The sequence below is a fragment of the Echinops telfairi genome, unplaced genomic scaffold (assembly GCF_000313985.2).
Source record: "Echinops telfairi isolate 266 unplaced genomic scaffold, ASM31398v2 ScPeMD7_25;HRSCAF=90, whole genome shotgun sequence".
NCBI lineage: Eukaryota > Metazoa > Chordata > Mammalia > Afrosoricida > Tenrecidae > Echinops > Echinops telfairi.
Genome location: NW_022103922.1, coordinates 32,352,624 through 32,365,785, shown reverse-complemented (window position 1 = coordinate 32,365,785; position 13,162 = coordinate 32,352,624). Strand labels below are relative to the sequence as shown.

Genomic DNA, 13,162 nt, shown 5'->3' with positions numbered 1-13,162 from the left:
GAGATAATAACTTGCACAAAAACAAGACAGCAAAACCAAGCAACAATGTACAACAAAACAACAACAACAAACCACTGACTAAGAACAAATCAAAAAACAACAAGAAAGAAAAAGCTTATAGTCAGTTCAAGGATCGTTTGTTGGCCTTCCGGAGTGTTTTCCAGTTTTACAGTTTCCAGACTGTAATTCTTTAAGGGAATAGAAAGCCTCATCCTCCTCCCGCCCAGGGGCTGGTAGGTTCAAACCTTGTGGTTAGAAGCCCATGGAACCCACTACCCCTATAGGGCTCTTTTCCCATCAGGCAGCAGAAATAGGTCTGGGAAAAAAACATCTAGTTCTTCTTTTCTCTGTCTCTCCTACACACAGAGAGAGTGGCCTCCAAAGCCCAGTGGGATGAGTATAAGGACTATACAAAAACAAAATCAAACCATCAACATCAAGTTCATTCCAACTCCCAGCTGCCTCATCGGGCCAGATCATCAGTCCCTTCCTCCAAAGGGATCCATCTTTTGGTCAGTAACTGAGCTCTTAACCAACTGCCCCATGAGGGCTCCCTAAGAGCCCTCTAAGAAATCTAAAGTCCTAAGAGTTCAGGACCATCTGGATGAAATTAAAAGTGCTTCCTTGGTGTACTTTTATATGGCCTTTCCAGCTATGGTTTGTAATTCCCACAAAATGACTGGGTGCAAATAAAGAAAGCCCCATGTTTTCTCTCTCTCTCTCTCTCTCTCTCTCTCTCTCTCTCTCATGGCACTGAGGGTTTTGTTGTTATTGTTGTTTTAATGCAAATTAGGTGCTTATAGCACCAATGGGATTAGATAGCTTACTAATAATGCAAATAAGGTAGATGGCTCCTTTGTGGGAGTGAGACCACAGGAATAAGGTTCATGGAAGCCTGTGAGGATGCAGATAAGGGATGTGGAACCCTAACAAGGGGGTTGGCTAATTTAGGGTCACTGTGAGTCAGAATTCATTCTATGGTAGTGAGTTTTGGATGCTTAAAAAGAGCCATCCCTGAAGTAGAAGTGGGGAGGGGACCTCGCTGCCACCTAGAAGAAGAGACAGGAGTGGGGTCCCTGTGCTGAGAAACTCCTAGACCTGGGAGACAGCTGTAATACCAGAGATACTGGTTGCCATCCCAACTCGTGGCTACCCCATAAGGCCAAAAGGTTATGATCTCCAGTCTTTTCTTCTGAAGTGGGCGCAAACCACCAATCTCTTGGTTACTGCGTTCTTAACAACTGCACCACTAGGGCTGCAAAGAAAGGCCACAGAGGCAGCAGTCAGTCAGGAGACTATCAGGAGACAGTGCAGTGAACCCCAGATTGGGCAATAGCAGGGAGGCCGCAGCCAGGCCAAACCAGGTGTTTTGCATCTGAGTTGCAAAAACTAGGTCATTGGTCATTTATCTAACCTCTGTCTGCTGGGGAGCCCTTAGACTAGAAACTGAAAAGGTCACTCGTCTGATATAGAGGGGGAGGGAATAGGAGTTGGTTTTTTCCCCCCTCGTTGCCTTTGATGTTTGAATGGCTGGGTGGGAGAAGCATCCCCATTTCCCAAGAGTACTGGTACCACTTCCTGGATCATGCCACCTACCCCCTAACCCTATTCAGGCACATTTTCCAAGCATCTCCAAACCTCTCACCTCTCTAGGTCTCCCCAGAGAATGGTGGCCGTCTCCCGCAAAGATTCTAGAGGCAGATTTTCAGCCGAGGCATCAAGAGAAGATGGCTGAGACTTCCAGGACCTCAAAGCGTGTAAGCTGGAAAAGCTTTCAGAAGGACCACACAGGAGAGCTGCAGCCCCGCCTCAGTCCCAGAGGGCTCTTCCTGAAATGGGAGGCAGAGGTCAGATTTGAGGGCTAGTCTCTGCTGCCCAGACCATTTGCTAAAGAATGGTCAGCTCAGAAGCACTACCAAGCAGTATTGGTTCAAACTCCTGTTCTCTCAGTCCTGCATTCCCTTCTAGCTAGTGGATTCTTTCTTTCCCTCCTGGGCCAAGCCTCTCAAAATAAGTAGCCTCTACTCTTAGCTTGAACAGTACACCATAACTAGCCTTCTCCCAAAACTCAATGACTTAGCACCACAGTTCAATTGGGGAGAGCAGGGGGCTCTGTTTCATGCCGCATTCTGGGAGCCATTTCCTAGGGCCCCAGAATTCTCCTGTAGATCCTCAGTTTCTCAAACAATAGACAAGGAGAGAGAGAAAGAGAGAGAAGGTAAATTGTTGTATGGGAGATTGAAAGAGGCAAACCTGTAAGTGGCCATGATCATTTTTGCCCATCCAATAGCGACATCTAACTACAAAGCCAACTGTGGAGTGTAACTTGGTTGCAAGAGAGCAAAAAGAATGAGATTTGTGAATCTATAGCATGGTCTCTGCCACATGCTCCTACTGAGAAGCTCACTGACCATCTCTCATCATCTGACTGGACCTCTCAATTATATGACTGTCCTGAACCTTTCATTCCATCACTCCCATGTGTGGGGCAACTCTCTTCCAGGTGTCCTTTATAAAGAAACGCACTAGCATCAAGTCGATGCCAACTCATAGCAACCCTGTAACACAGGGTAGAACTGCTCCAAGGATTTCTGAGACGGTAATGCATAACAGTAGCAAAATCACAGTGATGAAGTAGCAACAAATATAAAATAATGTTATGGTTGGGGGGATCACCACGACATGAGGAACTGTATGAAAGGGTCCCATCATTAGGAAGGTTGAGGACCACTGTTTTACAGGAATGAAACGCCCCATTTGTCTCCTGCGGAGAGGCTGGTGGTTTCGAACTGCCGACCTTGTAGATATCAGCCCAATGTGTAACCACTACATGGCCAGGGATCCTCCTCTTCTCCTTTATTCCTGACACATGAAACACACCACTTCCCAGGCAATAACTGCTTTGTAAATATGAACTCTGCTCCGTTTCCATTTCCCTGGTAGAAGACTGTCTTCAAGATTCTCCAGAGTAACAAATCAGAAGATAGACCTCAGTCCAAAAGAGGGCACCCTGGAGGCACAGAGGTTAAGCACTCTGCTGCTTACAGAAAGAAAGGCTGTTCGAACCCACCTATCGCTCCGCAGAAGAAATATAAGAAAGGCTGTCTGCTCCCAAAAAGATGCACAGCCTCTGAAGCTAGGGACGATTCTACTCTGTCCTGTACGGTGGCTACGAGATGGAATCAACTCAACAGCAGTGAGTTGGGAGGGTCTTGGTTTTTGATTGTTTGGGGGTTTATTTGGTTAAGTCGAAAAGTATTGCCATTAGGGTACCAGCTCATGTGCGTGCAGGTTCGCGCAAACAAAAAGCGTTAAGCAGGTTGCCACCACCAACGAAGGACTACAGACAAGCTCTCAGCCATATGAGAGGGCTTTGAAATGTCTCTGGAAAAACTCCATTTTCCTTTCATTCTATTTTTCCCATAGATTTTCTGAAGCCCCCTGGCCCCCTGGTACAATCAAGGGGGCTTATTTTGGAGACTTAAAAAAAATTTTTTCCCCACCACCATGATGCCCCTGCTCATTCTGAAGAGAGGGCTGCAAGGGCTGTCAGGAATTTCACTGTGAACTCTCACCCCATCCACTCTCCAGCTCTGATCTCATGCCTTCAGACTTTCCCAAAGCTCAAGGAACACAAGGAATTTGAGTCCCTCGAGGATGCCCAAGCCATTGTGAGTTTTTGTATGATGTAAATAGAAAATCACAGAATTCTTTGGGGCTAGAGAGACAGAAATACTGCCTTCAGAAGTGTACAGACCTACATGGTGGCTATGTTGAGAAACAATAGCTTTATGTTTTCATATTTTTGTATAAAGAAGGTGTCTGTGATTTTATAGTAATACTTTTTTTACTTACCCTCATGTATAAACACACACATAGATGTATATATCTACATATATATAAACACACACACATACATATATACATAGACATATACCTTGTGAGGGAGTTACTTTTTATTTACCCTATTTTAGAGCTGAGAAACTAGGCTACAGAGTATAGCTTACTCCACACCACACAGCTGCCAGGTAGCAGGAGGCAGGCTTTGAACCGAGGCAGTCCGCCTCCCGAGTCTTTCCTCATCACTGTACTATGTATGCTGCCTCTTTCCCTTCTTCTTTCAATCTCATCTTCCTCTGTCTAGCCCGTCAATGTCGGTGTTCTCTAAGGTTCTAGCCTTGGTTTGATATTTCCTATAACTCCTCCCTGTGAGACTTTATTAACTTTTTTTTCATTAACTTTTTAAGGCTTTCATTACCACCTTTCTATGGCTTTTCTAGTGAGATCTCTAAGACTGATAAGCACTAGACTTGCATTGTTTATGGCCACATCAGGCACCACAGAGCTTGGCATACACAGGTGCTGTGCTAGACAGGGTTCTCTAGAGAGATAAAACCAAATTGCTGATAATTTAATATATTTATTTATAAAGATCATTAGATATATAAATTGAGGCACAGGACAAGCAAGGCAGCCGCACACTGGTCCAATGATCAAAGAACGAGAGACAAGAAAGGCGAGACTCACCACGCCATTTATCTCTCTGCCCTTCAGTTAATCCCACTTGTGTTTATCGGCCAGGCTGGCACAATAAACTACCTCAGGTGCTAAGGAAACATATGTTGCTTGAATGAATGCCAGTTCCAAACTCTATCTCCAGACCGGCTCTGAGCTGCAGAGTGGGTTACTTAGCTGCCCACTGGACCTGAGCAAGGATGTTAGCCAAGTAGGGGAGAGTTTGGATGGAGGACAAAAATGATTCCTGGAAGTGGGAATCAAACCCTGCCAACTGTTTCCAAAGTATTTCTCAAGCTCCTTTCCCTTTTTCCATCTCTACTGGCAGGGACTTCCTCCCTCACTAGGACCATACTGCCGCCTCCCTCTCTCGTCTTGCTCTAATTTAATCTCTATCCTGTAGCCCTAAACCTGATCTCATCATTCTGCAACTGTCTAATCCTCTGAGGTCCACCTCCCAAGGTTCCTAAGGTCCACTGCTCACATTCTGTGTTTCAGGACCACGAATGGCCTGTGGGTCCCTGGCGAACCCATATTAGCCTGGTGGCCCAGTGTTTAACACTTGGCTGCTCACCAAAAGGTGGGTGGTTCAACCCTACCAGTTGTTCCCAGAACTAAGTGGCAGCCAGCTTCCTAAAGACATACAGACTTGAAAACCCTGAGAGGCAGTTCTATTCCGTCCTTTAGCGTCACCCTGTCTGAATTAACTTGACCATAGGGTTGGTTTGAGTTGTTTGGAGATTCGATGCTGTCTTACCCTTGGTGCCTTTCCTCTTTGTTCCCTACACTGGAATGCCTGCCTATCTTAAAATTTTTTATTGTTTAATTAATTATATTTGTAATATAGAATGTACAGGTCAACATCTTTCACTTGTACAGATCAGAGGCACCAATGACATCAGGAATGTTGTGCAACCATCACCAATATTTGCTAAATTTTCCATCACTAATGCCTATTTCACTATACAATCCCATCTTTCTAAAAGACATTGCGCTGGGTCCTCCGCCAGTCTGCCTTATGTCCCAAGGTGTAACTGTCTCATTCCCGGTTTTGTGCTAGCAAATGCAGGCTTTAATAAGCCGGGTTTCCGAAAGGCTCTGCTTCCGGGATAGACCACATCACCAACTATTTGGCGTAGGCGGGCCAAACCATTCCGGACCTTCCTGGAGTTCAAACCGATTCCACGCAGCGTCGCGTTAGGAGAGATCCTCCTGGGGTCTCGAACGTCAGCCGCTATGGTCGTTTGGCCCCGCCCCTCTACCCTGTAGCGGACCCGCAGCCTCAACTCCCCCAGCTTCTCGCTGGGAAATGGTTCAGACCGAGGGCGGGGCCTGAGGCCTGGGCGGTTCTGATTGGCCCGAGAGAGCCAGACCACAGTGGTGGCGGCCGAGCGATTCCGGGCGGCGCGCCGCGGGTTCGGAGGCAGTCTCACCGCGGCACGCCGGCTCCGCGCCCTCGGCTTTCTACGCCGCGCTCTGCCAGGCCGCCAGCCGGGATGCAGTGGGCCGTAGGTCGGCGGTGGGTGTGGGCCGCGCTGCTCCTGGCCGCCGCGGCTGTGCTGGCGCAAGTGGTCTGGCTGTGGCTGGGGACGCAGAGCTTCGTCTTCCAGCGCGAAGAGATCGCGCAGCTGGCTCGGCAGTATGCGGGTGAGTGGGAGGGGCGGGCCGGCCCGGAGGAAGGAGGGAGGGGAGCGAAGCCCGGGGCCGGTCTGGGGGCTCACCGGCCGAAAGTGCGGTCCCCGAGCCCAGCACCGGCGCCGGCCCTAACTCCATCCCTCCTCTGCCCTCGCCAGGGCTGGACCACGAGCTGGCCTTCTCTCGGCTGATCGTGGAGCTGCGGCGACTGCATCCAGGCCATGTGCTGCCCGACGAGGAGCTGCAGTGGGTGTTCGTGAATGCGGGTGGCTGGATGGGCGCCATGTGCCTTCTGCATGCCTCGCTGTCCGAGTACGTGCTGCTCTTCGGCACCGCTCTGGGTTCTCGTGGCCACTCTGGTCAGTACCAGCGGTGGGCGGGACTGGGAGGCTGCAGCGGGCCTTCATTTCTGATGCTTGGCACGACCATGTCAATGTTCATCTGATTGTTTCCCAGGACGGTACTGGGCTGAGATCTCAGACACCATCATCTCTGGCACCTTCCACCAGTGGCGAGAGGGCACTACTAAAAGTGAGGTCTTCTATCCAGGTTGGTAGACAGGCTAGATCCCCTCCCCCAGGGTGTGCCTGCAGTCAGGGGAGGTGATGAGAATGGGGTGGCCCTTCTTCATCCAGAAAGCTCTCCTTCCCCCCCCCCCCCCCCTGCCAGGTAAGCCAACAGGTGGTTGGTTGGGTCAGGCAGGGCTGAGGGGCCCCTGTGGTTTTCCTCTGTGGCTTTCACCTGGCCAAGGGAACAGGAAGCTTCCTGTTACTTGCCCAGGGTTTGTATCGGCCTAGACATTCATTGGGACACGTGGTGGCGCTGTCCAGTAATCATTGGACTGCTAGCCACAATTTGGCTCGTTTAAACTCACCAGTGGACACCCCCCAGCCCCTCCAGAAGGAAGATGAGGCTCTCTACTCTGAAGATGTAAAGCCTTGGAAACCTTATAGAGGGTCCTTATGCGTCAGAATCAACTCAATGGCCGTAGGGAATTTTTTTGTTTGTTTTTAGGCACTCTTTGAATGAGCCCTGGTGACACTGTGAGTCAGGCATTAGGCAGCTAATCACAAGATTGCCGGTTCACACCAACCAGCCACTGGGTGCTCATGGGAGAAAGATGAGACTGGTCCCCAAAAGATTCAGTCTTAGAAATCTTATAGAAGGTTACCATGAGTCAGAAAGCTCTTAATGGCAATGGGTTGGGTTGGGTTTAGGCACTTTCTTTCCCACGGTCAGTATTCCAGTCATTGTTGGAGAGATGGACAAGCTCCCGGCACCCCAAGGCACAAGGTGGTTTCCTTTTCCTGTGTTCTTTTCTAAGGAAGCACTTTACATAGCACATTGAGCTTTGACCTTTCAAGTTGGTTTGAGGTTGATTGATACAAGCATCACAGGCATTGGAATTCAATAGCTACATTTCTCTGAAAGCCTGACAAGCCTTTTAACCACGCCTCCCTGTCGAACAGGCTCAGTTCGAGTTTGGCTAGATTTCTGCTGGACTTGGGTGAGGCTTGAGAATGAGACAGTCAGGACCCTCATGGCCAGGTGAGATGCCGGAGAAGTGAGCCCCCTTCCCGATGGCCCTCCAGGGCTTCCCCAAGAGAAGACACGGGCTAGGTGACACCACAGAGGAACCTATGGGAGTGGCCTTCTTACCCCTCCAGATGGGAGACGGGGCCAATGAGGCAGGGCTTGGTGCTTTCCTGAAACTCCCTCTCCATTTCCCAGCCTAGACCGTCAAAGGGCCATAGAATCAGCAGCAGTGGAGGGGCAGGACTGGGCTGGGCTTCTCATCATGGGTGCTTCCTGTCCCCCAGGGGAGACGGTGATGCACGGACCTGGAGAGGCCACAGCTGTGGAGTGGGGGCCAAACACGTGGATGGTAGAGTACGGCCGGGGCGTCATCCCATCCACCTTGGCCTTCGCGCTGGCTGACACCGTCTTCAGCACCCAGGATTTCCTCACCCTCTTCTATACTCTTCGGGCTTATGCCCGGGGCCTCCGGCTTGAGCTCACCACCTACCTCTTCGGCCAGGAACCCTGACCAGCCCAGCTTGAAGGAGGGGCTGTGGATGGACAGACGCGGGCAGGCCCGTATGCATCCACTTCCGGGAGCCCCTGTGCACACACAGGAACACACTCAACCCATGCAGATACTCAGTTCCTGGTGTGTCAGCAGGGGCATACATGCTTCTACATCCAAACACGGACACCCACGGGAACACATGTAACTGATGCTCTGGTGGGAGCAGCAGCCCTGCCCTCATGCCCATCAGGAGAGGAGCCCCATACATATTAAGGGGGCCAGGCCTGTTCAACCGGAGACATTGCTTCACTCACTAACTCAGGCCTTCCTACATTTAGCTTCCCAGCCCCAGTCAGGGCGCTGGAGTTAGGGAGAGGGGTGGGCCTTACACGCTGCCTGGGTTTGACCTCTCGCCCTAGCGAGTAGTGAAGGGGAAGAGGACCTGCCCTTGGGGCCCACCTTTCCCTGCAGCTCTGATGCCCTCCCCCTATCATTGCCCCTGCTCTCACCATATGCCTTATCCCCATTCTATTCCCCTGCTATGCAAGTAGCCCACGGCTGGCCCCCTCTTCCCCATTAGCCAGATTAGCTAGAAAACCAGAGGAGAATGGTGAGTTGGGACCCCATCTCCCCTTGGTGTATGATAGGCTGGCCTCAGCCCAGGGTCCACTACTGGGGAGAGGGCTGTAGAGGTGGGCCTGAGCCCAGGGGACCATCCTTGGCCTGGAGAAGGCCTGCTGTGCACCCTCAGCACCCCTCCCTGCCCACCCCTCACCTCAGCTTCCAGACACTGCCCCTGCTGCATTCTCTGTCCGTCGATGTTAATAAAGCCCTGTAAACACTTCTATTTCTTTGTGTGTCTGAGCAGCAGGAGGAGCTGTGGGCGCCAGGGCAGGCCTCTCCCTTGCTGGATGCCTCCTTTCATCACAGTGGCTGGGCAGCACTCATCATGTGCAGAGAGCACACTGACCAAGGCCCAACCCTCAGAAATAAGTTTTAGGTTGAAACCTTGAAATCAGTTTGTTAAGTCAGGTCCTCTCCACCACGGTTGCGAATACCACAATTTGAAAAAACTCCTGGGCTGGGTGACAGAATATTGTTTCTGACGTTCTGCCCTGGGTGGCCATGAGGTGGCAGTGTGCACCCACTTTTGAGCTGCAACAGAGCTCTTGCTCTCACTTCAGTCTGCTTTTGGGGGGGGGGTTTGCAAGGAGTTAGGTCCACCCTCACCCAGAACAGGAGTTGTCCCCTACCTCTCTGGGGTCTCTCCACGAGGGGGAAGCCTGCCCACTACTCAGCGGTAAGGAGGGAGCCAGTGAGCTGGGACAAGCCTGAGGCAAGAGGTTACCTCTGATGCAAAGCTTACCCTTGATCTTCGTCAAGAAGCCATTGAGTGCGAACTTTAAAGAGTCATTCCAGGAGGCCTGGGCTTGTTTCCTGAGCCCTAAGCATCTTGCTTTGCCCCTAGTCTGGTCATTCCTTGCTTCTCCCAAGCTTGGGTCATTCCACTTCCTATGGTTCCTGGAATGTTAAACATGGTTATATAAATGTTAACATTAATTAACAGATATACACATGTAAATTCTCATTAGGGAGCTCTGGTGGTGTAGTGGTTATATGTTGGGCTGCTAACCACAAGGTCAGAAGTTCAAAACCAGCCATGCCAGAGGGAGAAGCTGAGGCTTTCTGCTCCTGTAAAAAGTGAACAGACTCAGAAACCCCCGGGGGCAGTTTGACTGTGTCCTATTGAGTCGTCATCAACTTGGCAGCAATGAGTTTGGTTTGTTGATTATCTCACCAGAAACAAGATCTGCCGCTCTGAAATGCGCAGCTCAGGTAAAATGGCTATCTTAGCCTTGGCAGACCATGGCTGCGGCTACTTCACTGAGCAGGAGTTGCAAAATCATTCTTTCCAAAGCTCCCTCTAGAACCCAACTACACTGCTAGGCTCAGTCACACATCTGGCAGAGCTGCCTCCCGTAGCTCCCAGGCCCCTGGGCCACTTCCTAATTCAGTGGTCACTACTTAGTTCTCAACTTTTATCTGACACAGTTAATTACTCTTAAACACATCCTTTGGTGTGTGAAACACCTCTCAGTTCATCAAATTCGGCTGAATCCTCACTTCCTCTGCCTTTGATCGCCCTCAGCTTAATTCTCAAACTTGTCTGTCTACCACACCTTTCCTCAGGTGATCTCAACTATATGTTACTGGCTTTAAATGCCATCTATATGTTTTGACTATCAATTTTTGTCTCCAGCATGAATCTCTTCCCTGAGTTTCCAATTTAGCTATCTAGCGGTCTCCATCTCTGTCAGCATCTGCACTTGGATGTCTAATAGGCATCTCAAATCTAAAATACCCCAAATACGTTTTTCTTCAGCTCCTGCCCTTCCGGCAATGTTCACTATTTCAAGAGCACCTCCATTTACCCAGCTGCCCACTTCAAAAACCTTCATGTTCGCTTCAGTACCTCTTATTTTCTCACATCCAACATCAGATCCATCAACATAGCCTGCTAAATTTTTATCCAAAACATCTAACATCTATTCACTTCCTGCCACATCCACTGCTACCACGATAGCTAAGCAACCGTCTTAGTCACCGAGTGCTGCTGTAACAGAAATACAAGTACATAAAAATCTTTAACAAAGAAGACATTTATTTCCTCACAGCTTGTGAGGCGTGAAGTCTGGATTCAGGGCACCAACTCAATGAGAGAGCTTTCTCTGATCAGCTCTGGAGAAAGGTCCTTCTCCCACCTGAATGTCTGCTCCTGGGCAATCTTCACGTGGATTGGAATCATCGCTCTGCTCCCATCTGCTTGCTTGTTTAATCTCTCTCAAAAGGGATTGGCTTAAAACTGGCCCGAACTCACCAGGTTCATTAACACAATCAAGAAGTTGCATTCCCCAGTGGGATTGTAACCACACATACAGGGGTTAGGATTTGCAGCTCATAATCTGGGGTTGGCAATTCGTAAATCCCCATCATCCCTTTCTTGAAGTACTGCAATGGCCTCCTTGCTAGTCCTTGTCCTTGTATCTGTGTGGAGCTTTGGGCTACCTGCCGAGAAACTTCCAAAGGCTTTCCACTTAGTCCTGTCAGTGCCTCCAAGGGCTTTTTACCCCTGATCAAGCATCAGACCACTTTTCTCATCAGCCACCCTGTTCCAGCCCAATGGCCTCCTTGCTGTTCTTGCAACACATCAAGCAAACTTCTACCTCCCTCCCCCCAAGGAGGTTTACACTTGCTATCCATGATCCTGACTGTATTGTTCTTTAGATAGTCACATGGCTCTCTTTCTGCCCCTCTTGCTCATGGAGTCCTTCCTTAATACTTACTCTAATACCCTATGCTCTGTGGTGATTTTAAAATGTGGTGGTGGTTGCCTTTGAACTGAGCTATGGGGTTTTCCTAGCTGAAATCTTAAAGCAGATGGCCAGGCCTTTTCTGCCGAGGGATCATGGGGTGGATTCAAACCCCATACCATTTGCACCATCTAGGGACCTTGGTTTTAAAATATGCTCACAATATTTTTGATAAGTAGCCCTTCACCAGGAGCCTACTTCCCATTCCCCTTCAATAACAAGTAAATTTGCTTCTCAACTTTTAACAATTCGTGTTTGACAGAGGTGATGGGATAGATCATAAAAAGTATTGCCTGTTCTCTCTTGGTCACGCGCTCTGAGGGAAGCCAGCTACCATACTGGAAGCAGTGCTAGGGGGAAACCTGCCTGAGGCCGCCCACAAACAGCTAGGTAAGCAGCCAGATTGGGAGCTTCCAGCCTCAATCAAGCCGTTAGGTGACTGCAGCCTGGCCAACATGGTCACTAGACCCTGAGTCTAGACCCTGAGCCAGAATCAACCACGAAGCCAGTTGGGGAAAAAATAAATAAAGCCTAATGTCTGTAGATATTTGGTGTTCTAAGCTGCCAAGTTTGGTGTCATTTGTACCCAACAACAGATAACTAATGCATCCTTTCCTTTCTGGTCACCCCCACAGCTCAGCTTTATTTTTCTCCAAAGCACTTGTCACCATCTGACATATCACATGTCCCTCCACCCCCGCCCCTGCTAAAACTAAAGCTCTCTCATAATAGGAACTGTCCGGCTTTCTCTTGTGGCCAACGGTACCTGGTATAAAGTAGGTGCTAAATAAACTGATGTTGGATAAATGAAATATTGGTCTCTGGAAGTCTAGATCTACCTTTGTCTCAGTGAGGTATGAGATCAAGACCAGAGGATTATTTATGACTCCATATATAATTCATTTTCCTGAATGGAGAGAAAGAGAGCGATGCCAGTCGGGCTTACTCCTTTCCTTCAGCCAATCCCATTTATGACCTGGAAGATGAGAGATGGGGTGGGGATTGGGAGTGGTTAAGGTGGGTGCAGATCTCTCAGATTTCTCTAGTCTTCCAAGAGACGCTGGGGCCAAGTGTGTCTGCCTCTGCTCATTCATCAGTTCTCTTCTTGATGAGAGGAGGGGAGGGGAGAGGAGAGGCCCAGGAAGCAGATAACTCTGTTGCTGAGAAATTCACTACACACTGCCATAGGGAAGGGGGCATGGTACCAATAGGAAGTGTTTGGATCATTGGGGCTCTTGGGGAGCCTAACTGGCTGTGAGTTTGAAACTCTGAGTCGGAAGATACCAGGATGTGCCAAAGGTACAGAAGGGGGTTAACACACACACAGAGACTTAGAATGGCAGTGGGGGCTGGACTGGAACAAGGGAGGTGGTTGAGGCAAGGGCAATGGGGCCCTGGCAGGGTGGAGCTGAGAAGGGGTCATTAGAGAAGCTGTAAGAGGAGGGAGGAAGTCAAGTCCCACCTAGAATGCTACCTCCCAGAGCAGTGGTTCTCAACCTTCCTAAGGCCTCGACCCTTTCATACAGTTCCTCATGTGGGGGTGATCCCCAACCATAACATTATTTTCGTTGCTATTTCATCACTGTCGTTTTGCTACTGTTATGAATCAGGC

General features: G+C 49.5%; 1 protein-coding gene across 2 annotated transcripts; it reads left to right on the top strand.

Annotated features, from left to right (window-relative positions):
- The first annotated feature begins 6,007 nt into the window (after positions 1-6,007).
- Positions 6,008-9,026, top strand: SIGMAR1 (sigma non-opioid intracellular receptor 1). Of its 2 annotated transcripts, XM_004712385.4 has the most exons (4): positions 6,008-6,162; positions 6,309-6,509; positions 6,607-6,699; positions 7,971-9,026. In XM_004712385.4, exons 1-4 carry the CDS (start codon positions 6,012-6,014, stop codon positions 8,195-8,197), a joined length of 672 nt encoding a protein of 223 aa, XP_004712442.1. In that variant the 5' UTR covers positions 6,008-6,011; the 3' UTR covers positions 8,198-9,026. The 2 variants fall into 2 exon arrangements, with proteins under 2 accessions (XP_004712442.1, XP_012862640.1); XM_013007186.2 differs by lacking the exon at positions 6,008-6,162 and having other exon boundaries at positions 6,411-6,462.
- Positions 9,027-13,162: the final 4,136 nt, after the last annotated feature.

What these genes read in the sequence shown, in the direction of transcription:
- SIGMAR1 (XM_004712385.4), top strand. Translation starts at nt 6,012, where the DNA reads ATGCAGTGGGCCGTAGGTCGGCGGTGGGTGTGGGCCGCGCTGCTCCTG. An exon ending in GCTGGCTCGGCAGTATGCGG is followed by an intron (nt 6,163 to 6,308) that starts GTGAGTGGGAGG and finishes TGCCCTCGCCAG; the next exon opens with GGCTGGACCACGAGCTGGCC. An exon ending in AAGTGAGGTCTTCTATCCAG is followed by an intron (nt 6,700 to 7,970) that starts GTTGGTAGACAG and finishes CCTGTCCCCCAG; the next exon opens with GGGAGACGGTGATGCACGGA.